This window comes from Penicillium macrosclerotiorum (genome assembly GCF_028827735.1).
Source record: "Penicillium macrosclerotiorum strain IBT 26536 chromosome Unknown utg000006l_segment0_segment0, whole genome shotgun sequence".
Taxonomy (NCBI): domain Eukaryota; kingdom Fungi; phylum Ascomycota; class Eurotiomycetes; order Eurotiales; family Aspergillaceae; genus Penicillium; species Penicillium macrosclerotiorum.
Genome location: NW_026643085.1, coordinates 2,266,472 through 2,291,119, shown reverse-complemented (window position 1 = coordinate 2,291,119; position 24,648 = coordinate 2,266,472). Strand labels below are relative to the sequence as shown.

At 46.9% G+C, this 24,648-nt stretch overlaps 14 protein-coding genes across 14 annotated transcripts; 3 read left to right on the top strand and 11 right to left on the bottom strand.

Moving 5' to 3' along the window:
* Nucleotides 1-132: 132 nt before the first annotated feature.
* On the bottom strand, nt 133-649 carry N7462_006108 (DUF504 domain-containing protein; the record flags this gene model as incomplete). The annotated part of the gene is made up of 2 exons (XM_057077826.1): nt 133-395; nt 472-649. 2 exons carry the CDS (start codon nt 647-649, stop codon nt 133-135), a joined length of 441 nt encoding a protein of 146 aa, XP_056933406.1.
* Nucleotides 650-1,417: 768 nt separating this feature from the next.
* N7462_006107 (alpha/beta fold hydrolase) lies at nt 1,418-2,422 on the bottom strand (the record flags this gene model as incomplete). Its single annotated transcript, XM_057077825.1, has 1 exon — nt 1,418-2,422. The coding sequence occupies one exon, from the start codon at nt 2,420-2,422 to the stop codon at nt 1,418-1,420; it is 1,005 nt and encodes a 334-aa protein (XP_056933405.1).
* Nucleotides 2,423-3,053: 631 nt separating this feature from the next.
* On the bottom strand, nt 3,054-4,578 carry N7462_006106 (tyrosine--tRNA ligase TYS1; the record flags this gene model as incomplete). The annotated part of the gene is made up of 7 exons (XM_057077824.1): nt 3,054-3,275; nt 3,340-3,572; nt 3,627-3,693; nt 3,750-3,791; nt 3,854-4,288; nt 4,360-4,379; nt 4,458-4,578. 7 exons carry the CDS (start codon nt 4,576-4,578, stop codon nt 3,054-3,056), a joined length of 1,140 nt encoding a protein of 379 aa, XP_056933404.1.
* A 1,929-nt stretch (nt 4,579-6,507) lies between these two features.
* On the bottom strand, nt 6,508-8,200 carry N7462_006105 (tRNA-dihydrouridine synthase family protein; the record flags this gene model as incomplete). The annotated part of the gene is made up of 2 exons (XM_057077823.1): nt 6,508-7,992; nt 8,057-8,200. 2 exons carry the CDS (start codon nt 8,198-8,200, stop codon nt 6,508-6,510), a joined length of 1,629 nt encoding a protein of 542 aa, XP_056933403.1.
* Nucleotides 8,201-8,799: 599 nt separating this feature from the next.
* N7462_006104 (WD40 repeat domain-containing protein) lies at nt 8,800-10,361 on the top strand (the record flags this gene model as incomplete). The annotated part of the gene is made up of 3 exons (XM_057077822.1): nt 8,800-8,824; nt 8,877-9,685; nt 9,747-10,361. The coding sequence occupies 3 exons, from the start codon at nt 8,800-8,802 to the stop codon at nt 10,359-10,361; spliced, it is 1,449 nt and encodes a 482-aa protein (XP_056933402.1).
* A 364-nt stretch (nt 10,362-10,725) lies between these two features.
* Nucleotides 10,726-11,325, top strand: N7462_006103 (40S ribosomal protein eS25; the record flags this gene model as incomplete). Its single annotated transcript, XM_057077821.1, has 3 exons — nt 10,726-10,728; nt 10,795-10,825; nt 11,006-11,325. The coding sequence occupies 3 exons, from the start codon at nt 10,726-10,728 to the stop codon at nt 11,323-11,325; spliced, it is 354 nt and encodes a 117-aa protein (XP_056933401.1).
* A 318-nt stretch (nt 11,326-11,643) lies between these two features.
* N7462_006102 (putative heme/steroid binding domain protein) lies at nt 11,644-12,460 on the bottom strand (the record flags this gene model as incomplete). Its single annotated transcript, XM_057077820.1, has 2 exons — nt 11,644-12,144; nt 12,203-12,460. 2 exons carry the CDS (start codon nt 12,458-12,460, stop codon nt 11,644-11,646), a joined length of 759 nt encoding a protein of 252 aa, XP_056933400.1.
* A 302-nt stretch (nt 12,461-12,762) lies between these two features.
* N7462_006101 (GTR/RAG family Ras-related GTP-binding protein) lies at nt 12,763-14,107 on the bottom strand (the record flags this gene model as incomplete). Its single annotated transcript, XM_057077819.1, has 4 exons — nt 12,763-12,910; nt 12,967-13,650; nt 13,705-13,806; nt 13,866-14,107. The coding sequence occupies 4 exons, from the start codon at nt 14,105-14,107 to the stop codon at nt 12,763-12,765; spliced, it is 1,176 nt and encodes a 391-aa protein (XP_056933399.1).
* Nucleotides 14,108-15,239: 1,132 nt separating this feature from the next.
* On the bottom strand, nt 15,240-17,126 carry N7462_006100 (uncharacterized protein; the record flags this gene model as incomplete). Its single annotated transcript, XM_057077818.1, has 4 exons — nt 15,240-15,987; nt 16,059-16,802; nt 16,864-16,952; nt 17,019-17,126. 4 exons carry the CDS (start codon nt 17,124-17,126, stop codon nt 15,240-15,242), a joined length of 1,689 nt encoding a protein of 562 aa, XP_056933398.1.
* Nucleotides 17,127-18,252: 1,126 nt separating this feature from the next.
* Nucleotides 18,253-18,567, bottom strand: N7462_006099 (uncharacterized protein; the record flags this gene model as incomplete). The annotated part of the gene is made up of 1 exon (XM_057077817.1): nt 18,253-18,567. One exon carries the CDS (start codon nt 18,565-18,567, stop codon nt 18,253-18,255), a length of 315 nt encoding a protein of 104 aa, XP_056933397.1.
* Nucleotides 18,568-18,758: 191 nt separating this feature from the next.
* N7462_006098 (uncharacterized protein) lies at nt 18,759-19,163 on the bottom strand (the record flags this gene model as incomplete). The annotated part of the gene is made up of 1 exon (XM_057077816.1): nt 18,759-19,163. One exon carries the CDS (start codon nt 19,161-19,163, stop codon nt 18,759-18,761), a length of 405 nt encoding a protein of 134 aa, XP_056933396.1.
* Nucleotides 19,164-19,619: 456 nt separating this feature from the next.
* Nucleotides 19,620-20,109, top strand: N7462_006097 (C2H2-type zinc finger protein; the record flags this gene model as incomplete). Its single annotated transcript, XM_057077815.1, has 2 exons — nt 19,620-19,746; nt 19,799-20,109. The coding sequence occupies 2 exons, from the start codon at nt 19,620-19,622 to the stop codon at nt 20,107-20,109; spliced, it is 438 nt and encodes a 145-aa protein (XP_056933395.1).
* Nucleotides 20,110-20,855: 746 nt separating this feature from the next.
* Nucleotides 20,856-21,080, bottom strand: N7462_006096 (uncharacterized protein; the record flags this gene model as incomplete). The annotated part of the gene is made up of 1 exon (XM_057077814.1): nt 20,856-21,080. One exon carries the CDS (start codon nt 21,078-21,080, stop codon nt 20,856-20,858), a length of 225 nt encoding a protein of 74 aa, XP_056933394.1.
* Nucleotides 21,081-22,621: 1,541 nt separating this feature from the next.
* N7462_006095 (MFS transporter) lies at nt 22,622-24,230 on the bottom strand (the record flags this gene model as incomplete). Its single annotated transcript, XM_057077813.1, has 2 exons — nt 22,622-23,822; nt 23,881-24,230. 2 exons carry the CDS (start codon nt 24,228-24,230, stop codon nt 22,622-22,624), a joined length of 1,551 nt encoding a protein of 516 aa, XP_056933393.1.
* Between the last annotated feature and the right edge of the window lie 418 nt (nt 24,231-24,648).

Sequence of the window (24,648 nt, the reverse complement as noted above, 5' to 3'; positions counted from 1 at the left end):
TGTATTTGTTACTTCATACATATATCGCCGTCCTTCTCGCCCAATAATGGCCACGCTGTTTTGATTCCGCATCATCGTCATCATGCCCCCGCACCACAACAAACTCCACGCCATGACAATTCAAATATCTAATCAAGCGAGGAATGCCAATTCGCTAAACGCCGAATTCCCGCTCGAAAAGATTTTGTCTATGCGGCGTCGTCGGTCCCAGACAATCTCTCCGTCAATATGCCGAATGTATAAAACACGATGCTGTGGAATAAATTCTTCATCGGTCGTTTCTTTCTTCCAGGTCCCAAGCCCAACCTCAAGTTGACCTTCAAATCTATCCAAGAACCCGACAATATAGTTGCTGCGCTCAAATTGAGCATCCCAGATAATCCGGTTGATGATGTCTGCCATGGATAGTCATTCACATGCTCTTTTGTTTTTGTCACAGCCATATGCAAGTCTAAGCGCGATATAACATACCTCCAGCTGGCCTCAGCTTGTTTTCTCCCGACTTGGTGGCAGAGTGAGCTCTTAGTGATCCATCAAATTGCCTCCGACGTGGACTCGGGGATCTGGACTGAGGAGTCGCGTCCGGCACCACATCAGCTTGGTCAGGGTCGGATAAATTCGGCTCTTCGATGGAATGGGCAGCCGCCATTATTTTATTCTGTACCCTGGTCTTGATAATAAAGCTGTTCGGGTTTTTTGGATGATTGTTACGATAGGACTAAGGGACGGTATGGCTTCTATATAGACCAGAGCTCATGTTGTAAGGTACCAACTTCAACCCTTCTACTAAGTAACTTGTCTTCTGGATTCAGACCTTGATCCCACTAGCCGCAAGGTAAGAGGGGCTAGTCCCCACAAACCAGACACCTTTGTGTGTGCTCTGCGCACACTGCCACAGCCAGGATTCAAAGTGTGACTCCGATCAAACGGTCGGAATGAGTCAAAAGGGGCGCAGCCTCGTTCATTCTGACTAACCAGTCTACATGAGTCACCAAAGACATGTTGACCAAGCACGTGCAGGAGATTCCCAATCAATAGGTGCTCAAATATAGAATAATAGCGAGATTCCACTGTATGTGAGATGCAGATAGGTATGGTATACCAGTCCACCGGTCGGGCCGTTTGGACCAACTCAGGCCGTGTCTTGAGCGTACACTTATTGGATTCCAACACACAATTCAAAAGCCCCCGTAACTATACTAAAAGTCTACTCCCATTTTTAAATTTCTAGTTAGATAAAATGAAAGTTTTGATGAAATGCGGGGAATAATTATTGGCAATCATTTGCGCGTAGGAATCACAATACACAGCCTCTTCTATAGAGAACTTCAGATTCAGATAAGAAGAAAACTTGTGGTTGAGCTCTTGTTATGGAATAAGGAATAGGCAAGTAAGTGAATTGATTGAGAAACACCATCTAGCGACCTAGGTCTATACCAAGTAAAAAATCCTTGATGTGCAGTGCGATTTCTTCGGGCTTCTCCATGGGAGACCAGTGAGCGGAGTCGATAACCACCTCCTTAAAGTTCGGAACCAGGCCTTGCTTTTTTGCTGGTCCCATACCCTCTTTCAAGCAGACGGCATCTCTTGAGCAGGCGATGAACAGAAGTGGCACCTCAATCGTCAAATGCTCCCTGGGAATAGTCAAGTCTGACTGGAATTGGAGGTTGGACAATGCAGCTTTATACATATTCAAGCTTGGGGCAAAATCACCGTTTTCAAATTGTTGCATGAATTTATCAATCCACTGAGGCTGCTTCGCATATTCTTTCAGAGGCACATCCTCGTTGCCAAGCAAGAAGTTGCGAAAAGCACCAGGGACACAGAAAAGCTTTTGCATCCAATCTTCAACGTCACCGTGCAGGGCTTGCCACATTCTCCCTAGGTTTCTGTTTACAATGTCCGGACAGTCCGGGGATGTAAAGAACTCCCAGTAAGCCAGTTGTTGATAGCCTGATACTTTTTCGGTAAGCTTGTTGGTGGCAGCCAGATCAAACGGCTTGTCTGAGGGAACAAAGTATGCAACATTAAGGAGGACCATGCCTATGAAGAGCTGCCGCTTGTGAAAATAGGTGCGTTGTGCGAGTGCACTTCCCCAGTCATGACCGACAATGACGGTAAATTCAGCGTTTTCCTCATCAATAATGTCGGCTAAGTCATCTGCCTGGCCGTCATATGTATACAATTTTGTATCCTCTGGCTTCTCGGTGCCAGCATAGCCTAAGCAATCAGGGATGATGATTTTGTTAGGCAAGTTTCCAAGAAATGCAATCACTGCAGACCACAAATGAGCCGAGTCGGGAAACCCGTGCAAGAATAGCAAGGTGGGGTACTGCTTGGTGGATTTGCCGGAGTGTGATACATAGTATGTGTACTTCAGTGAACGTCGAGTGACGAGCACTTTCCGGTGGTAATTCTCCATGTGGCGCTTGTTCCTGGTGCAATGAATCGTTTCAATATTATTCAGTCAGAAGCCAAAGAGAAGGAAAAAGAGATAGAGGTAGATTCTTTATAGACAGCTGAACTGTTCGCATTTTTTTAGACTGGTAATACGTATTGGGGGCAGAATCTGAACCAAAAACTAGCGTATTATAATGCCAGAAATCCGAAATACTGTACAATGCCAATTGAGGGTCGTATGCATAAACGCACACCTAGTTGAGCATAAAGTTAATGCAACTCCTGAAGACACGACGAAGTGCTTTAACTACCACTAATTTACATCGGCCGTCTTTGCTCGTTGTTCTTTACATTTAGGAGGCTTTTTATCTGCCAAACAGTGATAGCTCGTCATCATCCTGCCCTCAAGGCCTCTTTAGTCCTGTCCTTTATTAATACAGTTCTTTGAGACAATAATAGCTTTAGTTGATTCACCGTTAAGACAACACCCAGAGCCTTGGAAATTCCATGGTGGAGTGATATCCGAGATCAATTCGAATATCTACCTGAATTTTGACATATAATATCTGCTTATCTAACTCTTTGGGGAATCATTCATTGAGATACACAGGAACATAACGGCATCTCTAGTGCTACATATTGAAGCAGATCATCTAAGCCTTAGGGCGCTCCGGGAGCTCTTGTTCCTTGTTAGCACCGGGGTGGCGGGAACCCTTGTCCTTGACCTTCTTCTGCTTCTTTTGCACAACGGGCGGTGGGTAGGCTTTGAGGGTAATCTCCTGCCATTCAGGAGAAGCTTGGTAGGCCTCATGGATAGGTGCCATCAGGCGGGTGAGGCCATCAGCAACAGCAGGTTTGAGTAGCTGGGGTGTTAACTGGGCAAGTGTTAGTGTGTCAAGCTAGACAAAAGGCAGTCAGAAGGTTGATATTAGACCGTACCACGTCGTTTGTGTAATCATCTTTGAGTTGTTGAATATCGGTATAGATCAATGGGTCGGCATCTCGGCGTTCAACACGGAACTCCTTCTTACCCGTGAGGGCAGCTGCAGGAAGCAGGACAAACTCCACAAGGGCAATCACTCCGTTATTTTCAACAACTCGTGGTGCCGCTTCGGATTTACGAATCTTCTTAGCGACCACCTCTGGCGGGTCAAGGAGATCAATCTTGCTATCTGCTTGAGATTAGCAAAGGAAGTCAGGAAGGAAGAATGGAGATATCCACGCACCTTCAATACTAGAGCTCATTTTGCCTCCACTCAAGCCCGGTACCATTGGTGTAATAAGATGAGCACGCTGAAGTACATTTAGTCAGCAGTGATGAAAAGAATAGAGACCAGAAGCAATCTTACCTTCTCATATCCAAGCTTAGGTAGCCACTCCGTTGCCGCAACCTACATAGGGCAAGTAAGCTTCCTTTTCCTTCCCAAGCGCCTATGATTATATTTGTGCTTACAAACAACTTCCTCTGGTCAAGTCCACCTAGCTCCGCGTCGACTTTCAGGTACTCTTCATCAAGAACCTGCAGAATGGGGTAGAGGAGGCCACTGAGGGGGGCGTTGTTAGATTGCTTGACAATCTCTGCGCCAGCCTTTTTGGCATCATGCTCGGATGTCAAGGCTGCAAGACGGTAGACGTCCATGACATAATCCGAGTTTCGCTGGTAGGAGCTTCCGAGGACAAACTCCAGCTTCTCAGTTGACACACCGACCGCCTGCAGAATCGCAGTAATGGTCTTTTGGTAGTATTTCACCCGGTTCTCCACTAGTTCAAGGGGCGCCTTCATAGAATCCAGGAAAGCATGCACGTCCGCAAGCAGAATAACAACCTCACAACCTGCGGCGAGCAACTGGGCAATCTTGACTGCCGGAGTAAAATATCCACTATGGGGCTATGGGACGCTATTGATTAGCCATATGAATTGATATGCCGATTGAGGCGCGAAGGGCGGTCGTTCATTACCTTACCGGTGGTTGCGGTTCCTGGGAGACAAAGAAAAATACCATGTTAGTCACAAGAGTCAACAGATCGAAGTGATGTGGAGAGGAGTCATTTCTTACCCCAATAGACGCGCACAGGACGCTTGTTCTCTGTGAGGATGCTCTCGATGATCTCGGGGTTGAGAATCTCAGCAAGATTCTCACGAATGAGATCCATGCTTGAATTTGAAGGTGATGCCATTGTCAGAGCGATTGAAGAAAATGCTGCGCTGAAGAGGCGAGGGAGAGGGGGGACGATGACAGAAAAAAATAGTGAAGGTGGGACAAGATCCAACCCCGCGATAGAATCGGCAGAACCGGCAATATATAGGCGGTGGGAAACGCGGACTCGGTGAATATGACTCACAGCACACAAGTCTCCTCAATCAAGGATTGAAAAAAAAAACTCCGATGGGGGTAATCGAAACCCCGGCTGCCGTGTGAGAGACGGCGATGTTAGCCACTACACCACATCGGATTACTTAATGAAAAAAATTTCAAAATTTTACATCATTAACCTAAATAACTTACTGCTCCTATGAAGCCCAATATTTACCTGCGCACAGGAGATGTTGGTAGCCAATTTTACTACTACGCTCCTCTCCTAGCGTGAGAAATAGCTGATTCGGGTCACTGGATTTCTTTATGTTATCAACTATTCCACTATTCTGAAAGTTCTACACACAGTACTTATTAGGTAGAGACAATAGTCCCGATCTCCATAGAGTCCTGGATAGCTGGTTGAAATGTATCTGGTACCTGGTCGCAAGTTCGACAACTGTCATCCCATCCCACAGGAGAACACAGTCTCCCCACCTCGAATAATAATATGTATAAACGGATATTTCAAGCTACGTGATGAAAATTTCGTGCTAATTCAATGTCAATGATCGCGTAAATAAGTTTTTTTATCGTTTCCTCGGCTTTAGAGGACTCGTATCAAATGTCCACGGGAGTAGATACGCAAGTGGATCACCAGAGTGATGATTGCACATATTGCCAGAAAAGATAATTATAGTCAATCCAATTTTTTTAGCGGAAACTTTGGCCAACAAAGTATATGCTACTCCACATTGGTGGGTCGAAGAAAGGTATCATACTCGCGGCAAGGACTCTCTTGGTGGTCACTGGCAAGAACTCACACTAGGGGCACCATGTGAATCGCGGGTACGAGGCGCAATCTTATATATCTAGCTATTATGCAAACTCTATGATTGCTGCATTAGAGAGATATGAAAGGCTTGGCGGCCGTTGAATTGGCGCGGGGCGGGACTGTCACAAAATATATAGTAGGGTACAACTCATGGACATACCAATAGCCCGACAATTTAGTTCCACTACCACCATTCACAAATTTCCAGCAGTCAAATCAAAAATGACATGAAGTCACTCGCTGAGAACTACATTTCTGGCACAGAATGGAGATGAAAACCAGCCCAAAGACATTCTTTCCTCCCTGCAACGTTTGCGTTATTCGATGGAGAGGCCTGATGATACTAATCAACGCTTCATATTCTTCGGTTATTACGCAATTCGGGTTTTTAAATATTTCACTTCTCATTCTTATAATACACATCTACGTTATTTGATCTCACATTGTATGGTATAACATGCAAGTGGCAGCTCTACGTGTTGGATTTCACTACAAGCTTTCCAACTAATTGACGAAGAGCGAGAAGCCTCTGGATGCTCTCGAGCTGAAAGAGAGAATTGAATCCCACCCTCGTAGTTGAGTTAGAATAGAATACCTTTGTATTGCTGGCCCGACGAGCTAAAAACATTGGCAAGGCCGTGTTCCTCGTTATCTGGCCTGCTTTGGTGCCATCAAAGAGGCTACCTTGGACACCTTTACCTACACTAACACAAACAAGAATTTTGTCGAATTCGGACCGATTATTCCCTTATGGCAGATCCTCGTGCATTATACCAAGTACTGGTAAACACTGGCCTCGATCGAAGGTGGCACGTGAGTGTCCGATGCACCCGGCTTAACCTAACTTTTAAAATGGTGATAATATTCGAGTCAAACATGCATTATCTTGTAGATAAAGATATGTAAATGATAACTGTTCGTGATGAGATGCATGCTTTCTATAAATCTAATGCAAATGTACTATTTTAAATACAATATTTATCCGCTTACAAGATTATCAGGCGTCAGAGTTTCCGAAGCGCCATTCTCGAAACCATTAACAGGCGTATCGGACCCTTTGGCACCCGAAGTGTCGATATTCTTCAATATCGTTTCCTCTTGCTTCTCTTTATTCTGTTTGGAGATGCTTTTCTGACCTTTGGCAGTCAGTGCGCCATTTTCTAGCGCCTCCTCGGGCAAGGGGCGGACATGTGGTTGGCAAATCCACCAGGGCCGTCCATACTCGGCAATTGTAGCCTTAGATCCGGTCAAAGTTGCATCAGGTTGCTTCTCAAACTTTTCCGGAGAGGTTTCGTATTCCTTGAGACCAGATTTTACAGCTCGCTCAACCAAGGTCAAAACATGCTCAAAGGCTGGCATATCACCCGGACGCGACCGTGCAAGCGCATCGCGAACGTCTGTGTGGCTGGAAATCATCGGCCGAAGAACTTGGAAGAGATGTCCTTGCATTGCACCAAGGCTAGGCGACAGTGACCGCTTGACTCTCTCCCGCTTCTGCTTCTTCTTAGGTGGACCATCTTCGCTGCCATCCTCCTGTTCGGCAGTCTCGGTCTCCTCAGCCTCGCTCACGGAATCGGAAGGCAAGAAGAGTGGCCTCCTTTCTGGAACTGGCTGTTCAAGAACATGTTTATAGATAATATCGAGATACCGCCGGAGAATTGCATCGATTCGGTAGCCACCTTTCCCATCTCGCCCACGCCAGAACTCGCGTCCTTCACTTCCCGGAGGAGGCGGCTTGCTGAATATTGTTGGGTCAGAGAGATTTCCTTCTGCACTCATCACTCCATCAGCACCAGTTGCTTCGAGACAACGTTCAATATCGTCATAATTGAGAATATTGCCATTGGCAAAAATAACAGTCTCTGGCGGCAGGTTGTCTCGTAGGTAGCGAATGTAACTCCAGTCCGCCAAGCCCGTTTCATGGCCTTTCTGTTCACGTCTGCGGCCGTGCACCGTAATAATGTTTGCGCCAGCAGAGAGAATCATCTTCGCATATTCTAACGTCTTCTCTTTGCTCTCTTGAATGCGAAATTTTGCTGTAATCGGCACGGAGAGTTCAGTGTGAAGACGGTTGATGAGTTTGTAGATCAAGTCCCAATCCTCCTGCAAAAATGCACCATAGTTTCCTCTCTTTGCGATCCCTTGCGGACAGCCCAAGTTCAAATCAACAGCATCGCAGTACGGTGCAACATGACGTGCGGCCTCCAAGAATTCAGTGGGATCATTTGCGCAGAATTGGACGAAGAGTGGTCGATCAATCTTTGGGTTTCCGTCAAGGAAGAGCTCATCCTTTCGCTTAATATCACCATTCGTATCACCATTCGACTCGCGCGTTGGTTGAAAATACTGCATACGGTTACGTGGGTGCTCGCCAAAGATACGGGCGTGAAACATGGGGGAATAAGCCAGAAGTGACCTCGGTTCATCCGTGGGCATGAAGGATCGAGTAAGCATGCGCCATGCCTAATGACATTGAATTAGTCTGAAAGGGCGTTCATAATGGCTCTCAGTGTATCAAAATGCTTACAAACTCCGATCGATCGACCATAGGGGCCACAATGTACTTCGGGCTTCCTATGCTCTCGTAAAACTGCCGTCCCTGTAGTTTCTTGGGAGGTGTGGGCGCAGAGGGTGGCTCAGCATCTTGCTGCGGCACATTTTCGGAAGCCATCTTAAGACGAGACAAAGAAATTGAATGAAAAAGGCGCCCGAAAGACGGGACTGATCGCTTCACAAGACCTATCTTGACTTTGGGAGCAAAAGATCTTGACTTGTCCGAGGGGAAAAACCGGGGAAGCCGCGACTTTTTTTGCCTCACTCCTTATCGCATCACGGGCCGATTATTATCCGGCATATCTTATAGATCGTACTGGCATCGCAAGTTTGTTTTGATGGCCTTCTTGATGCCAGTTCTCGAGGCTTTAAAGATGACGCTGATGTTAGGAGATTGGAAGCTTGGAAGTCTTAAGCTAACAAGAAGCTACACATAGACTTGATCCTATGATCAATTGATGGTTTCAAAAATCTATTAATCACATTCGTAGAACGATTGGTGCCTGACTGGTAAGGCCACATATAGAAACACGCCGAAACTGCCCAATGATCGCGTCCCGTTGTGACAACAATCCTACATGCGGCACAAGAACACTGTGACGGCGACAAAAGCGCTTCAACATGACAATATTCTGAAATAATTGTCAAAGTTTCCGAGGTGTTTCAAGTGCCGGGTACATCATTCCTCCACACGAGCCTCTGAAGCACACGTTGGCGATGGATGCCTCCACGAGCAGTGGAAGTAAGTTTCCTGGAATTCATTTCGCTTCAGACATTTCTAACATGAAATCAAGGCCCTTTGGCTCTCTCCATTTCAGATGATGGGATTTATACCGCTCATGTGAATGGAAAAGACCTTGTCGTTTGTTCCGAGCCAGAGTCCGAGAACAAGGAAGTGCAAGTTGCAAGAATCCGAGAGAACGGAGTAAAGGCTCTTAAATTTTTCCGTGCTCAAACTCCAGCTAGAGTCGCCAACGGGGTCGGCGAACAGCGTCTGTTCACCACCAATGATTCTCGCATCTCAATCTGGCAGCTACAACCCTTGCAGCTGCTTGCTGAGATTGAAAACGTGGAGCCGGGGTCACTGAATATCGAGTTCGGCGGCGATGAAAGTGAAATACTTGTATTCCATGCATGGAACACAAAATTGACCATCCACTCGGTGGACTCGGGCCGAACATCAGTGATCAAGAGTCCCAAATTCACCCATAGTCTCGGATTTGGATATCGTCCGTGGACTAAACAACTTGCCATTTTACTCAAACCTGAAATTTCTGATCTCCTTACCATCCATGAACCCGAGACTTATGAGCTCATAAGCAGAGTGACCCTACCAACTATCGATGCCCAGGGTCTGAAATGGAGCCCGGATGGAAAATGGATTGCTATATGGGACGTCGCCAGCGCAGGCACTAAAGTGCTCATCTTTACAGCCGATGGGCAGCTTTTCCGAACTTACACTAGTTCAACCGGGTCAGATGATGCTTTCGATCTTGGAGTGAAGCAAATTGAATGGGGCCCTGTCACAGAAGGCAGCGGAGTTTCCGAGGTTCTCGCAGTTGGTAAGGTGAACGGTAACATTGATTTACTACGAACCCGCACAGTATGGTTTTCCCTCCATCCATCCTAAAGTGTGTATAATATCATATAATTGACGACAGCAGTTCTCATCTTCTACGATCCTTTCCCATGTTTTTTACACCGAGCAGTATTCTCCCAGTATTTGGCGCGAGAGATTCACCAGTGCTCTTGGTGATGGGGAATATGTCGAGGCGTCCGCTTCATCGGCATTCAACATGAGCCCCGAGTCTGCAGGACCATCGCGTGGCATATCAATCATGACTTTCAGCCCTGATGGGGCTCTCCTAGCCACCGTGGATTCTATGCGATCTAATGTTGTCTGGATCTGGGCTTTAGACGACACCACTAGATTGACTTCTATACTGGTTCACGAGCAACCAGTTCGACAACTTGTCTGGCATTCGACAATCTCACAGCTACTCATAAATACGGTTATGAACAATCTGCCTTCTATACGATGGTGGTCACCCAAGAACCATCCTGTGATTGCTCGAATTTCTACCCAGAGGAACGAAAGTGGAAAATATGAAGTGAGGTGGCTGGCCGAGTCTGATCATGATTCCGTATTCTGGTTTACATCATCTGAGGAAGCAGTCCTGGGGTATTTGGAATTTGAAAGAAATCCAGTCCAGTTCAAAATTCTGAATTTGGTGACCAGTCAAGGCTACGGTGCCCACGGTGGAAGCTTGATGAATTGACCTTCTCAAAATGGATACAAGAAGACTAATTATTGGCAATATTGAGAGCTCCGAAAATGTGACGACAATTAACGAATGATTGACAACAGATTGTGTTCATTAATAAATCCACCAGGGTATACTGTACTTGTCCCTGGTTTATCACGTAAGGTTATACGTGTCCACGTGACCTAGAACTGTCCAAGCTTGTGTACATTGAATGAGACCATACCACGTGATCAGATATAACCGAGGCCATAAACGGCATCTGGGGCTTAGGGCTTGAGGCCGCTTAGTCATGCCCCACGGCCTCAATTTCGTATCTCGACTGGTCCTGATCTCTCTTGACTGTCTTCTCTGTAAACCATCCACACCAATCGACAAAATGGTAAGCGCGCCTCTTTCATCGATTTTGCCGATAGCAAGCAGATATACTAATATGTATTCATGACAGGCTGTTAAGAAGAAGTGGTCCAAGGGCAAGGGTACGCTATCACCATCCTCTCCTCCATCCTTCCGACCGTGATAACGACTTTCATCTTTCGCGCCGAGACCACTCGCAAGAAAGACACGAAATCGGAGTTTTTGGATCCTTCCAACCAAAATGTCAAGAATAAATGCGCGCACGATTCACGAACTAACTTGATGCTTTTTTTCGTCTACAGTCAAGGACAAGGCCCAGCACGCCGTCGTTTTCGAGAAGGCCGTCTTCGAGAAGCTCCAGAAGGATGTCCAGACCTATCGCCTGATCACCGTCGCCACCCTTGTCGATCGTCTCAAGATCAACGGCAGCCTTGCCCGCAAGGCTCTCAACGACCTTGAGGCCGAGGGTCAGATCAAGAAGGTCGTCAGCCACTCCAAGCTGAACATCTACAGTACGTTTCCCATTCCGCAGTCAACTCATCCTCATCTATCGTTTCCTCTCGCCACCATCAATACTAATCGAGTTCTTTTATTTTTAGCCCGTGCCGTCGCCGCTGAGTAAACGTCTTGCTCGTTTTCTCTTCGTCATTTCTCGCGGTATTCTTTTTCCTCTTCAACGAATCATCTCTTTTCAATTGGAGAATCGGCTGGACGTTATGAACTGTCTCGGCAGTGTGGAACAATTATCTACTCCTGGGCTCGTCTCAGGTAGTCTCAAATAAAAAAGTTACAAAACTTCTACTTGCTTCCTTGGAGTCGTGAAACTTCTCTTCGTTATGGTTCTTTCTATTCTTCTCCATAACTGCTATAGGAAAAGGACATGATATAAACGATGCATGTCCGATAGTTTCATGCAAGATAGAACTAGATGCCTGTAGTTCTATGCCAGCTCGTCCATTTCACTCCTTTTGGGGCGCTGCTGCTTGGCCCCATTACACAGCGCCCTTGTTCCAGCAAGAGGATCAAGGACACCGTCATCCAAAACCCGCCCAACCTGGAAATACTTCTTGTGGTTCCGGAAGAACCCTTCCCACCTGTTGACAGCTTTCTCGATCTGCGTTCGCGCCAATCTCAATTCCCGCTCGCGCCGTATCTTCCTCTCAGCGTTCGTAAGACCCTCATTCTCGACGTCCTCCACAGGCATGAACATTTCCTCCACGCCAATTAGGTCCGGCGTAAGATCTTCCTTGAAACAGCCTGTCACGAAGGCGCGGGTTGCATCACGTCCCGTGAAGAAATTGTAGCTCCCACCCGGACCGTAGATCATTGGGTTTGCGGACACGTCGAAGATAGAGCCGTTCACTGCGAGATAGATGGGAAGAGAAGGGTCGGCTCCGTTGTAGAGGGAGAGTTCGGTTGGAGTCAGGTTCACAGGTCCGTTCTAGAAGCGATCGTGATAGTCAGTAGCTCGTTTCTTTTCCCGGTCGAGGAGGGCATACCAGGTATTGCTTGACAACTGGCCACCGCGTGAACCAAGGCCTGTAGCCCCATAGTACAGACTCAGAATTAGTCATGTAATAAGAGACGCCGCATGAGACGATGACAAGCGAGACTAGAATGCGGACCAGATCGAGCACGCTGACGCCATGTTCATTTTCGGCCTCGGGGCCATTCTGTGGGATTCGCCGCGGTGCTGAGCTTGCGCTCTGATGCGATTCTGAGGGTTTTGTAGACTGTCGCTGTCGGAGTTCTGACATATTTATGATTTGAGATGAGTTGCTGGAGAGGGTGGCGGGTTGGCGGCCGTGGGAGGACCGAGGTCTCCTTTGGTGGGAATTGGAGCACGGTAATCTGGGGAAGGGCCGCTCCGCTAAGAAACTGGCATCAAACTACATCATATCACACAACATACTATATTGTGAAATTTGAGTACAGAATAGTGGTCAAAATGATATGCTTTAATAATACCGGCTTAGCTGATCATATCGCTACTAATAAATGTTTTCTTTTGGATGCCGTCATTTTCTCCTCGAATTTTCACTGATTGTATGCTCATCTCTCAACCAGTCGCCTCCTCTTCCTCGCGCTCCCAGCTCCGAGAGAACACGTCGTTCAACGCCTCCTGGAAGGTGCGGCAGTTCATGTCGATGAGGCCGCGCTTCTCGCGGGCCTCGGGGTTCCGAATGACGGAAACAAGGCAGAGGTATCTGGAAGCTCATGTTAGCAGACAGAAAACAAACAAGGAAGCAGGCCATGGGCATACTTATTCATCTCCATAAGATGAATCATGGTCTCATCGTGCAGTACGACGGAGCTCTCTGCCTCCTGCATCTGATCGCCCTTTGCCTTACGATCAGGGTGATCCCATGAGTACAACTCGGAGACGTCGACGATTACATCGATGTAGTCTGAACACATCTCGTAGCAGGCCATATCGACCGGACGAGTGTCAGAAGCAATGTAGATCTTACTCAGTACATCGAAGAGGTACGTCTTTTCGAAGCCACAGTTGTTTGCCAGAGTGTTGATCAGATTTTCGAGGGTGGAGAGGTTAGGGATGAGCTTTTGAATGACCTTGCTGAAGGCCTCAAAAACGGAGTAGTCGTAGATGGAGGTGAGGTAGTAGTGCACTGGTGCATTCTCATACCCAGCGTCGCTGAGCTCGTCCGAGATGCGCTGCACGATGTCCTGGAATGTATCGGTGCGGTACTCGTCCGAGAGCCCGTCGACTTTGTGAATGAAGACTTCAATGTTTATACCAGGATAGTATTGCTGGACAGTGAGAATGGTGCGATTCAGACGGGCGACAGAGTCTAGGTAATCATCTTGGGCATCTATAACCCACACTAGGGCGCCCAGGCTACCAAATATGTCTTCAAGGTCAAAGGATGGCTCAAGGAATTCGAGCTGACCAGGGAAATCCCAGACCTGGAAGTCCATGAAAGAGCTAAAATAATTAATCAGTTAGATCGGGATATTATTGAGGGATTCCAGCACTTACTGTATAGAATCCTTTTGAATGCGGGTAGTGGATTCGAGGAAGAGGGTTTCATTGGGGGGCATCTTGTGGAAGACAACGCTGGCGATGGAAGACTTGCCAGATCTGGAACCGAATCAATTAGTCTAATATATCTGTAGTAGAAGACTTCGCATGAAACCTACCGGCGTAGTCCCATTAGTAGAAGACGTGGTTTTGCATCACGCGGCTTTACGCTGGGCTCCAAGGCACCTCTGGCCTGGGCCGAGACTCCGACGGTATTGGTTCCCTGTAACACATTTTCAAGGCTTAGCTGGGCACTGGTTTTCTGAAAGGATTTGCTTCGCTGGACAAGGCAGGGGTTTCGAAGACGCCGACGCCGAGTCAGATCCATGGATTTCGTCCGGCGGATGTGCGGAAATGACATGTTTGACAGGGGTATACAGGGACAGGAAGGTGCAGGACATGGGTTGGGAGAGGATAAGGCCAAGGATACCACGAGGTGGTGAACAGATATCACATGTCGACACCGGGAGAGAGTGACGACTAAGCGAACAGACAACAGTGGGAATTTCAAGAGTCATCTTGACGACTAATCAACATGAAAGTGTTGAAGAAAACTGGGGTGGACAAACGAAATCCTCTGGACAACCTCACATGGACAAGACACCAGGCCATCCGGGAACCACAACATGCAGATTGCATCTCTGGAGAGATAAGCCTCACTTATCTCCCAGCAAGATTTATGTATCTGCATAGAAGTAATCCATGGACTTCCAATCTCGCCGAAACCCCCCAAAGGGTTCGGGATGGAGCATCTCTTGTCTCACCACGGGGGCACATAAGACGCGGTAACAGTGCAGTGCACAACCAATGGGCAGCTCAGCCACACCACAGCGACAGAAAAAAACACGGACAAAAAGAAAACGAAGACCAAAGAGAAAGAAAGTGCTCCTTACCTCCATCAATGTGCAAGCTGTCGCCGACAGCAAGTGAACAGGCCCTGAAAGGGAGTCAGCCATTGCGCACCAAGAAGTTTGGGGAGTCAAAATACAGATATTAAGAGGCAAACACAGGTACCAGGAAGATGTGCAAGAGAAAAGAACCAGCCGAGATCAGTGGTATGCGAACATCCGCGGATACCTGGACTGGGGCTAGGATGGAGTGTGTACAGGGATTCGGACGGCTGCAGTCAGGCCTGAGGCATCTTCTCAGGCTCTCTGCGGGGTTGGTGGGATCGGCAGATGCCAAGGGCAGCGCTTATCGTCGTTGCACAGCACAAAGAGCACTGATTCACCTGAAGTTCTTGGGACTAGGAAAATTTGTTGAGCTTGTTGTACAGCAGCGATGGTGCAAGTGGGAAAGAGGAGGAGGAGGAGCAAGTCGGCGCTTGGAGATGCGCACACCTATCGGTATCGCCTTATCGTGCTATCGATAAGCGAGTGTTTACAAGACGGGCACAATCGATTTCTGGGACACGCAAGATACAGAGTATTGAAAAATCAGAATGCTTTTGCCTTTGCTGCTTCGTATAGGACTAACACTGGTCTAGAAATCATCTAATGATGGTTATGCTTATGACCTTTCCCATGGCCATGCTGATGGCCCAGATACTCGCTAATCCGGTGTTTTCCAAGCTCCTCCTCGTCCTCAATCTCAAAGGCTGGCCAATCCTCCCAGCCATCTTCCCATATGCTGGCCAGCTTCTTGGTTTTAGCTTCTCGGCTCAGCTTTTTGTTTTTCATGACTTTCTCCCATTGTTTCATATCTTTGTCATCCAGAAGGCACTCATCCAGCAAGGCTGAGATGGCATCTTGGTCAACTCCCCCCCCAATGAAGACGAGCTCCTGTCGCCGGTCTCCCCAGGGGCCCTGGAAATCGTCTTGGATGGATTTGATAACATCTTCATCTTCGGGCCAGGCCTCGTCGGGAACTTCGGCAAACCAAGGGCCCCCGCACCCCATTGTTAACATTCCGCCTGCCTGGCTCCACTCACCAAACTGGAATGGCCGAGTGGGGAGCCAAAAAAAGCCTTTGGAGCGGAGTACGGGACCAAATGCTGGGTGTGCACGCTTGTTGGCAAGAATCTCTTTGGGATCCTGCTGATCAAAGTCTTGGATCGAGTCGGCGTCGGTCTCCATTTCATCTTCGGATCCATCATCGTTTTCGTCTTCCATATCCTCGTCCTCTTCATCATCTGCGGTTTCATTATTTTGAAGGACAATGAATTTGTCATGTAGGAGGGAGAAAAGACGTCGAGGATGGAAAGGTCGCCGAGCGGAATATACAAAGTTATTGATTCCGTATCTATATCGATGTCAGTGTTATGAGACGGTATAAATCATGGGAAAAGTGTAAAGCCAAGAGAGAAGACATACTCTAGAGTCTCTGGCTTCGGAGCCATGCGATCCCCATTGCCTGTCTTTTGCATTGTCATTTCGTGCAGACTGCGAAGCCAACCAGCGCCAGATGCAGCACGAACGAAATCAAATTTGCCAGTGGCGACAATCTCTCGAACATCTACTTGAGAATAACTGGACATGAGAACCTTGGCGTCGGGATTGAGCAATTTTATTAGCTGCTGGATCTTGTCGCGCGTTGCTTGATCAATAGTCTCGATTTTATTGATGATTAACACATCGGCAAACTCGATTTGGTCCACCATGAGGTCGGAAATGGTTCGTTCATCCTCAGGTACGATTTCATCACGTCCGTACCGATCAGACAGGAACTCGGTGGTGTCAAAATTGGAGAGTAAGTTGAAGGCATCTATGACGGTCACCGTGGTATCGAGACGAGCCATGGTATGTAATCCACCCAACTCAACGATTTCCTTTAAGATCTTCTTTGCATCTTCATCGGTGTCCGCAATCTGATCTTCAGCTTCCAACATCGCAGAACTGAACTCCGCAGTGAAGGTCTCTGCGACTTGCATCGGCTCACTGATGCCTGTGCTCTCAATGATTACGTATTGTATTTCGTTCTGCTTTGTGAGACGTGCCAGTTCAGACAGAAGATCGCCCCGAAGAGTGCAGCAGATACAGCCATTTTGCAGCTGAATGAGTTTCTCTGTGGTTTGAGAGACCTTGTGGTTCTTGATCAGAGCAGCATCGATATTGAGTCTGGCAATTTTTATATGAGTAAAAGTGTACAATCATTGGATTTGAAATACAATATACTCACTGGCTCATGTCATTGACAATGACTGCGATTCTGAGACCATGGTCCGGCGACTTGAGAATATGTTTCAGAAGCGTTGTCTTTCCACTTCCCTGTATGAAAGTATTAACTAGACCATCACCGGGTATAAGCCAGCGAGCACAAAAGATGAGGCTTACCAGAAACCCTGAAAGCAGGGTTACAGGCAATTGGCGAGCCTTGGAGGTTTCCTGCATTGGCGCCTGGACATGGTACGCCACAGACTCACGCCCCGAATCAATGACCATGGTGGCTTTTTTTGAGTGTTGGTTATATTATACAGAAAAGAGCAATTGTTGGGAAAAAGAGAAGATCAGGACTTTTTGACCCCTAAGCACCTTGCGGGAAACGGCTTTTATCCCCTCCAGCCCATCGTCTCCAAGTTCCTCACTGTCGCGCGTCTGTAGTAGCATTATCGAGGCGATACGCAATTCCATACAAGATCTTTAAGATTATTAGAGACAAAGTGGAGTCAAATGCTCTCCAATAGAAGAGAGCTTACTCCATGATGCTGATAAATGGAGCGTTCTGTGTGGTTGGCAATGCTGGTCCCCAAGGTACCTGTCCGGCCTCGCTGGCTGCCACGGTCCTCATTTGACGTCTAGTGTCGGTAATTCAGGTTTGCAGCAAATTTAATTGGTCTAGGTGTGTATAATCCGTTCCATTGTCAAGTTGAGAGAATTGAGAAAAATGAATTGAGGGATGTCCGGTTCCGACAGAAAGACCTAACATCGTCCATTCTGCCATCCCTTTCTCAGATCGTCTTTCTGAAAGTACCGAGGGAGACCGATTTCTTCTGCGAATTGCTCATGATCTCACAATCGCGATATAACTGTCTGATTTTCTCTCGGGTCTCCTCCAGACGAGACAAATGTCTATCAGTAACACCTTCAATACCTCGAGAGCCAGGTTCAGAGCTCTCATGAGGGCGTGATTCGAGAGCTTGAGCATGAAGTTGCCCTGTTATCTCAGCATCTCCCTCTTAGATCCCACGACTTTCTCTCTCTTACTATCTACCGTTTCCGTTAATAATTTGACTTTCTTTAATCTAGCTTTACTCACCAATCACTTTACATCCCTACTTTCATATATTTAATACTCAAATCTAGACCGTTGGAAGGGACTACTGACTCTCTATTCCCCTTCACATCACTCACTACTGTCCGTTCGAAGAGGATCAACATCATGGTCCCAATACAAGAAAAAGAAGCTGGAAGAGGAAGCCTCACCAGAACAACACGATCTCCGAAAAAAAGAAGGGAAAAATGCCGGCACGCCCTCGTCGCCAGAGACCTTTACTGAAAAAGCACCCAGATAGAAATAAAAACCCAGACAGCACTCCGACTCCATCATCGACACTCCTGAATATGCTGCCTAATTCCCCTGAGATTCGCCTTGGAACCAGGCTTCTGCTTCACCTCCTCCTTGAGCAAGGAATTCATAATCGATTAAATCCGCTTTATCGGGTAGTTCAGCTTGTATGTGGAAAAGTTGAGCTGACAGTAATGATGGACCAATCGCAATTTTCCATTCTGCTTTCTCACAAACTTGGTCTTTGATGACCAGGGAGACTGGCACCGAGCGATGATTCGTGCCGCCTCCAATCCCGGGATATTCAAGCTCATCCAATCCAAGTCCTCCTGGGTATACTGTACCAGGGTTAAGACTTTCGGCATAGTTTTCGGGCATGTCGGGACTTGATGCACCACAAGATTTTTGTAGGCATATCTCGAACACTTTCCACGCTCTTACTCTCAATCACTTCTTCCCATATCCCCTCTATCTTATGCTTATCATTACGAAACGCGATTTTCCTGCAGCCTTCATCGTCCTGTTCGCCTGACTCAAATCCATTTAGGTAGATGCACTATAAAACTCCGTTACACTTGTTTAATGGCCTCCACCTCCACCTCAATTCTCATCGCGGGGAATGCTAGTTGAGGCACGGCGATGGCAGTCCAAATAGGTCGATGACCCGGGATGCGCTCCTTGAGCTTTTCAACGGTGCGATTATATGAAGAATCGATGTCGACATGGTAACTTCGGATCGAATAAACATCTTCCCACCCACGAAGTCCCGCAGCTTGGAGCACTCTGTCCACATTTTCAAAGGCGAGATCCACTTGCCCCGGAATATTGTTGGCATCCAGAACACCCGCGTTGTCCCAACCCCCTTGCCCCGAACACTTGACGATATTTCCCAAGATGACTGCTTGGGAGTAATGGCAGAGGTCGCTATGTTTTTGGCCGACGCCTTCTTCATTGATATATGTCAGAGAAGACATCGTCTTTGGTGGTAGGTAGGGATTTTGTGATAAGTATGAAAAACAGAAGGGCCGGGGCTGAGGTTGATAGTTGGCTTCAAGTGAATAATTATCGTCAGAATATCGGCTTGGGTTTATGGTACTAGTCCCATTAAATAACAATTTTGAGACCTCTGCTGGAGGTGGTTCTCCAACATCTTTTTTGGTTCTTGGAGAGGTAATGACGAATGTCCATTTTTTTTTTTACAAGAAACATACTAAGGTTAACTTACTTGAGGTTGCAATTGGTATTAATAATCATCTCCACTGGAGACGTTCTCGGTTCTCCGTCAATTCTCTCCAATTTCCAAGTTAAAAAAACCGTATTAATAATCACCTCCATGGAAGACCTCCACCGGAGGCGTCTCGCTTGACACCCCGTCTCCATCAATCTTCTCCAACCTCTATATTGCCATCAACAGTTTCTGGAAAGTGCAGATGGAGACGTACCCAACAGCCGAAGTTTCTGAGTCTTCGCCAATCAGCAAAAGAAAGCCCAGAACTTGCCAATATTGCCAACGTCACTTCCGGCGCTATGAGCACTTGCAGCGGCATATTCGAATCCGTATATCCTGCCTGAAAATATTTTGTCGACCTCCAAGACTAATGATATCTAGATACAAATGAAAAACCATATAAATGCTCCTGTGGGGCTTCTTTCGGGCGCCGGGATCTTCTAAAGCGTCACCAGAGTATCGGTCATGCGCCAGCCACCACCACGCAGCAAACGTTGCCGGTCACGGGCTTTGATAACAGGTCTGTGCAGATACAGAGTAATTCTCTCCACGGGGGCTCAAATGAGTCTCTTTGGGGAACTCCCGACTTGCAAAATGCTTCTTGCGGGCTAGTTGATCGACAAAGGCGATCGGTTGGCTACCAACCCCAAGGTACGGCAACTGCAGAAATGCGTCCGAATGCAATACTATGAACGGCCTAGTGTCAGAAATGTTCACCATTCTATTTTAACTCCTGGCCGCTTTGGGGGAATTACTAACGCAATGCAGGCGACCTGTTGTTCAGTGCTCAGGATCTCTTAGTATTGCAAGACTTGGAGCTATTTAGTCAGAATATGGGACTGAATAATGAATGGTATCTACCGCCAGAGCCTAGCATTACGCAGATAATTGCTAGAGAACCTAACCACAACTTTTTACCAACTCCATCTCCTGCGTACTCCTCTCTGGAACGACCCACAGAGCGAGACCGTACACTAAGCAAACTTCCAACCGAAAGAGAAACAGTTGGTAAGAACCTTCGACTAACTCTCGGCTTAAAAATTGATTCCTAACATAGTCAAATATCCTAGCCGAATTCGGTGTTCTCACCTTGCCCATCTTGACAGTCACTGGGCAACATCGGGTTCTACTTCTCCAGGCACTGACGCAATCTAGAACAGGCCTAACTGATGTAGATTTGCCATCTTGTCATTCGCTTACGCGGTTTATCAATGGCTTCTTCGATGGATTCTATCCCCATCTACCAATGGTTCATATCCCAACATTTAAAGTCGACGATTGTGAGCCAGAGATACTATTAGCTATGTCTGCACTTGGTGCTCAATATCGACATGAGCATAGAAAGGCTGTAAAACTCTGGTTTGCAGCGAAGAATATTTTATGGGAACGAATAAGAGCAAGGGAAAGTTCAGAAACTACGGACGACGTCTCAGGAGAATCAAACAGTGACTCCGTTCACCATCGCCAGGAGATGAATCATCCGGACTCTATCAGCTTGCGGTACACTGCGGTAATGCGCGAAGCCCGCTGTGCTTTCTTTCTTATTGCCTTTGCGAGTTGGCAAAAAGAAGACGAAATCGTTCGAGAAGCTTTCAACCTTCAAAGTTTTCTTGCGAGATGCGTCAGAGAATGTCAGCTGGTAGAGACCCATGAAAGCCAGCATGATGAAATTTCAGATTGGCGCTCTTGGGTTCGGCAAGAGTCAGACCGGCGATTAAAACTTTTCTCTTTTACGCTGCTAAATTTACACTCTATCACATTTGGTATGCCACCGATTATATTGAGTAACGAGATTAACCTTCGTCTTCCGTGTCATTGCCTTGAGTGGATTGCTCACAGCCAAGAAAGATGGTCAATACTTAAGAGGTCAAATTACCAAGAACAGTTGATGTTTCAAGATGCCCTCCAACGACTGATGAAGAGTACCGGAGAATTACGACCCCCTCATGAACAGCCTACACCATCTCCTCTTGCAAACTACATTCTCTTGCATGCCATAATCCAGAAAATTATCATGGTGTACCAAGCGCTCGGGCCCTATAATGACGTGGATAGCAGCTTGATGAATAGGCAAAAAGACATCATGCGGTGAGTAGTAATTTATTCTCTGGGAATCTCGAATTTTCTGACATCGATTATCTGCTGGTTGTCAGGGATAGCCTTCACGCATGGACGACTCAGTGGCAACGAGCTCCCGAATCAAGCCTCGATCCTCGGAATCCAAATGGACCCATTACTTTTACATCCACCGCGCTCCTTGGACTTGCATATGTTCGGCTTGGTCTTGAACTTGGATCTTACAGAATACTACGATGTCGAGATCCAGAGCAGATTGCAAACCGACTTTTGCAAATGCCACGACTGCCTCCTGGTCCGTATTTGCTTCCAGCAATTCTACATGCAACGCACGCCCTAAGCATACCAGTAAGATTGGGTGTTAATTTCGTCGCTCGAAGTCATTCCTTTGTTTGGAGCATCCAACACTCACTGTGTGGACTGGAGTTTGCAATATTTCTCAGCAAATGGTTGTTTTGTATAGCTGATTGCCAAACAAAGCGACCACTTGATGGTACGTTCTCTCCTCCACCGGAATATTGACCTTAGTCGGTCAGTTTAAAATTATCAGCTAACTTAGCGGATTCAGAACACGAAGTGCAGTTAGTAAGCTGGATTGGTGATATTGTTGAGGAAGGAAGAACCTCCGGAGACGAGGACCTTTGGCCAAGACCTTCGGATTCTTCGAACTGTGACTACCTTGGCTCCGCTGTGGTAAAACTTTGGGCGCGTCTGATCAGAGGCAACGAACAATGGGCAATACTTAAAATAATAGGCGATGGACTTGACATGTACGCAATAAGATGCGAGCAAAAACTTGGGCATGCTCAGCTGAGTACCTAAGCTTTGATTAAATACAGCGTCTGATCATCACACTGCGTCATCTCAAAAGACTAAATTCCGATGCAATGGAGAATCCACGGTCAGGGATCGTTCAGCTTCCTCCATGGAGGATGGATTTTTGAGATATTTCAATACCCTAGTTTCTAGATACCTTCCAATCGATCTATTAAGCACAAATATTAAAATAAAGTCTAAAATGTCTCTAGAAACATACATGGGCTTGTGTACAATTCTATCGCAGAAGCGGTGTTGCCCAATTTAACTGAGAAGATAACGCGGAACGATGCGTGCAAGACCACAGAAACCTCACCACTTTGAAACGAATTTCGACCTCAGCCGCAATGCCTCGCCATAGTTATACAAGATGTATATCCCAATCACACAACCAAAAGTCAACCCTGCCAACAAGCTACAACCAGAACCAATGCCGAGATTCTCATAAAGAGGCCGCGAAAAGATGACGGCTGCACAAGCAAAGGCACTTCGAGTAAAATCTGTAGCAGCGAACACGCTTGCAGCATGTTGCGGGTAACAAGCTGGAATGTAGAGGAAAACACATTGCATCAAGATGAAAACGCAGGCTGGATAGATGACGATACCCAAACTAGGAACTACCCAGTGAATCTCAGGTCTCGCCGCCCAGCCAAATAAAAATAGCCCAACTGACGGTCCAAAGCACGCAAAAAGAGCCGGTCCTAGAACAGTTTCCGGTTTCTGAAATTTGCCGTTTCTTGCACCGGGAACAAAAGACTTGTGGATGTAGATATTGTAGATCACAAATGAAAAGATTGACCCGATAACGATGGCGAGGAAAGCTGCGCCCATCTCTCCTAAATTGAAGCCGTATATTTCCTGGTAGACAATTGGAAAAGCTTCAAAGAAAGAGTAATAAATGCCATAGGTGAGAGATGTATAGAAATTCAAGAAAAGAATTGCCGGGTCGAGAAGGGTGATCTTCAACGGGATGAGGAGCGATTCGCGAACAACAGCATGAAAAGAGACGTTTTCTTGGGCTTCATCAGCAGCTGTTTTGTATTTCCGAGTGGGTGAGTTGTCAATCCTTTCTAGACGTCTTGCACGTCGATGTAGAATGGTAGGACCGCTAGTCTCGGGAAGCAGTAACAGCAGAACCAGGACAGGAGCTGCTGCCATTAAAATCTCCCACATGGAGAATCGCCAGCCAAAGACTGGAATTGCAAATCCCGATACTAATGTACCGATGGCAGGAGCACAGAATACACAGAGTACCCATGTCGTCATTGCGTGAGGGAGCACGTCGGGCGAGTACATGTCTGCAATGGAAGCGCCACCGGTAGCCAGACAGGGACTTCCGAAGAATCCCTGGAGAAAACGAAGGAAATAAAACCCAATCGCATTTGGGGAAATTGCTGTTGGAATGCTGATGATGCAAAAAAGGAAAAAAGATGCAACATAAGGAAGACTTCGGCCCATGAGAGGAATCTCACTAAGGGGGCTGAAGAATAAAGGGCCGGTACCGTAGCCCAGCCTGTCCAGGTATGAGCATCAACATACAAAAAGATATCTTGAAATCTGATCAGACATACACGTAGAGGGCGAGTCCTAAGGAGGCTTCTGCGTTGTTTACATTGAATTCCTTGATAAATGCTTTCTCACTTGGAGTGTAGATCGGGGCGGACATATAGACCACAAAGCTATATATTCCAATGACTGTGGTGACAAATGCCTTTCTGGTTTGTGACCAGTTATAAGGGTTCTCTTCGTCGCCTGGAGAATACCACTCGACCCGAACGGTATCTTTATCTTGAAGAACATGACCGGGATCCGATCTGTCTCGCCAATCCGTTAATTCTTCCTTGTACCTCAACCAAGATGGATTGTGAACATAGCGCAGGCATTGTCCAAGGAAGCTATCGCGAAGCCATTCCAAATGCATTTCTGTCGAAGTTCTTTGTGGCAGCACGCGTTGCTTTCGTGCAAAGCCAAAGGCACGAAAGATGCTTTTAGAGGCTTGGAACACGGTCTTCGGACTGTACGTCAAAAGGGTCTCCCTCGTTGATTTTCACTATTTGGTCCTATTTAACCTGGCTTATTTAAAGATATTTTACTAATAAAAAAATCTTTCCGATTTGCTTCTATTCTCTCCGTGCACGTGGAGACAGATATGGAGGTGTTTGGAGGTGCTCCACATCCTCCCTGCCCAATCCGTACTCTCTGCTCTAGAAAGAAGACCCACGTCGAGATGTTCAATTAACAAGCACACTCAGAACAGGCTGAGTTCTCGGAGATTTATTACAAATCTGCGGTGCTGAGATATGCCGTTGAATGTGATCGGTAATTATTCAAATATATGA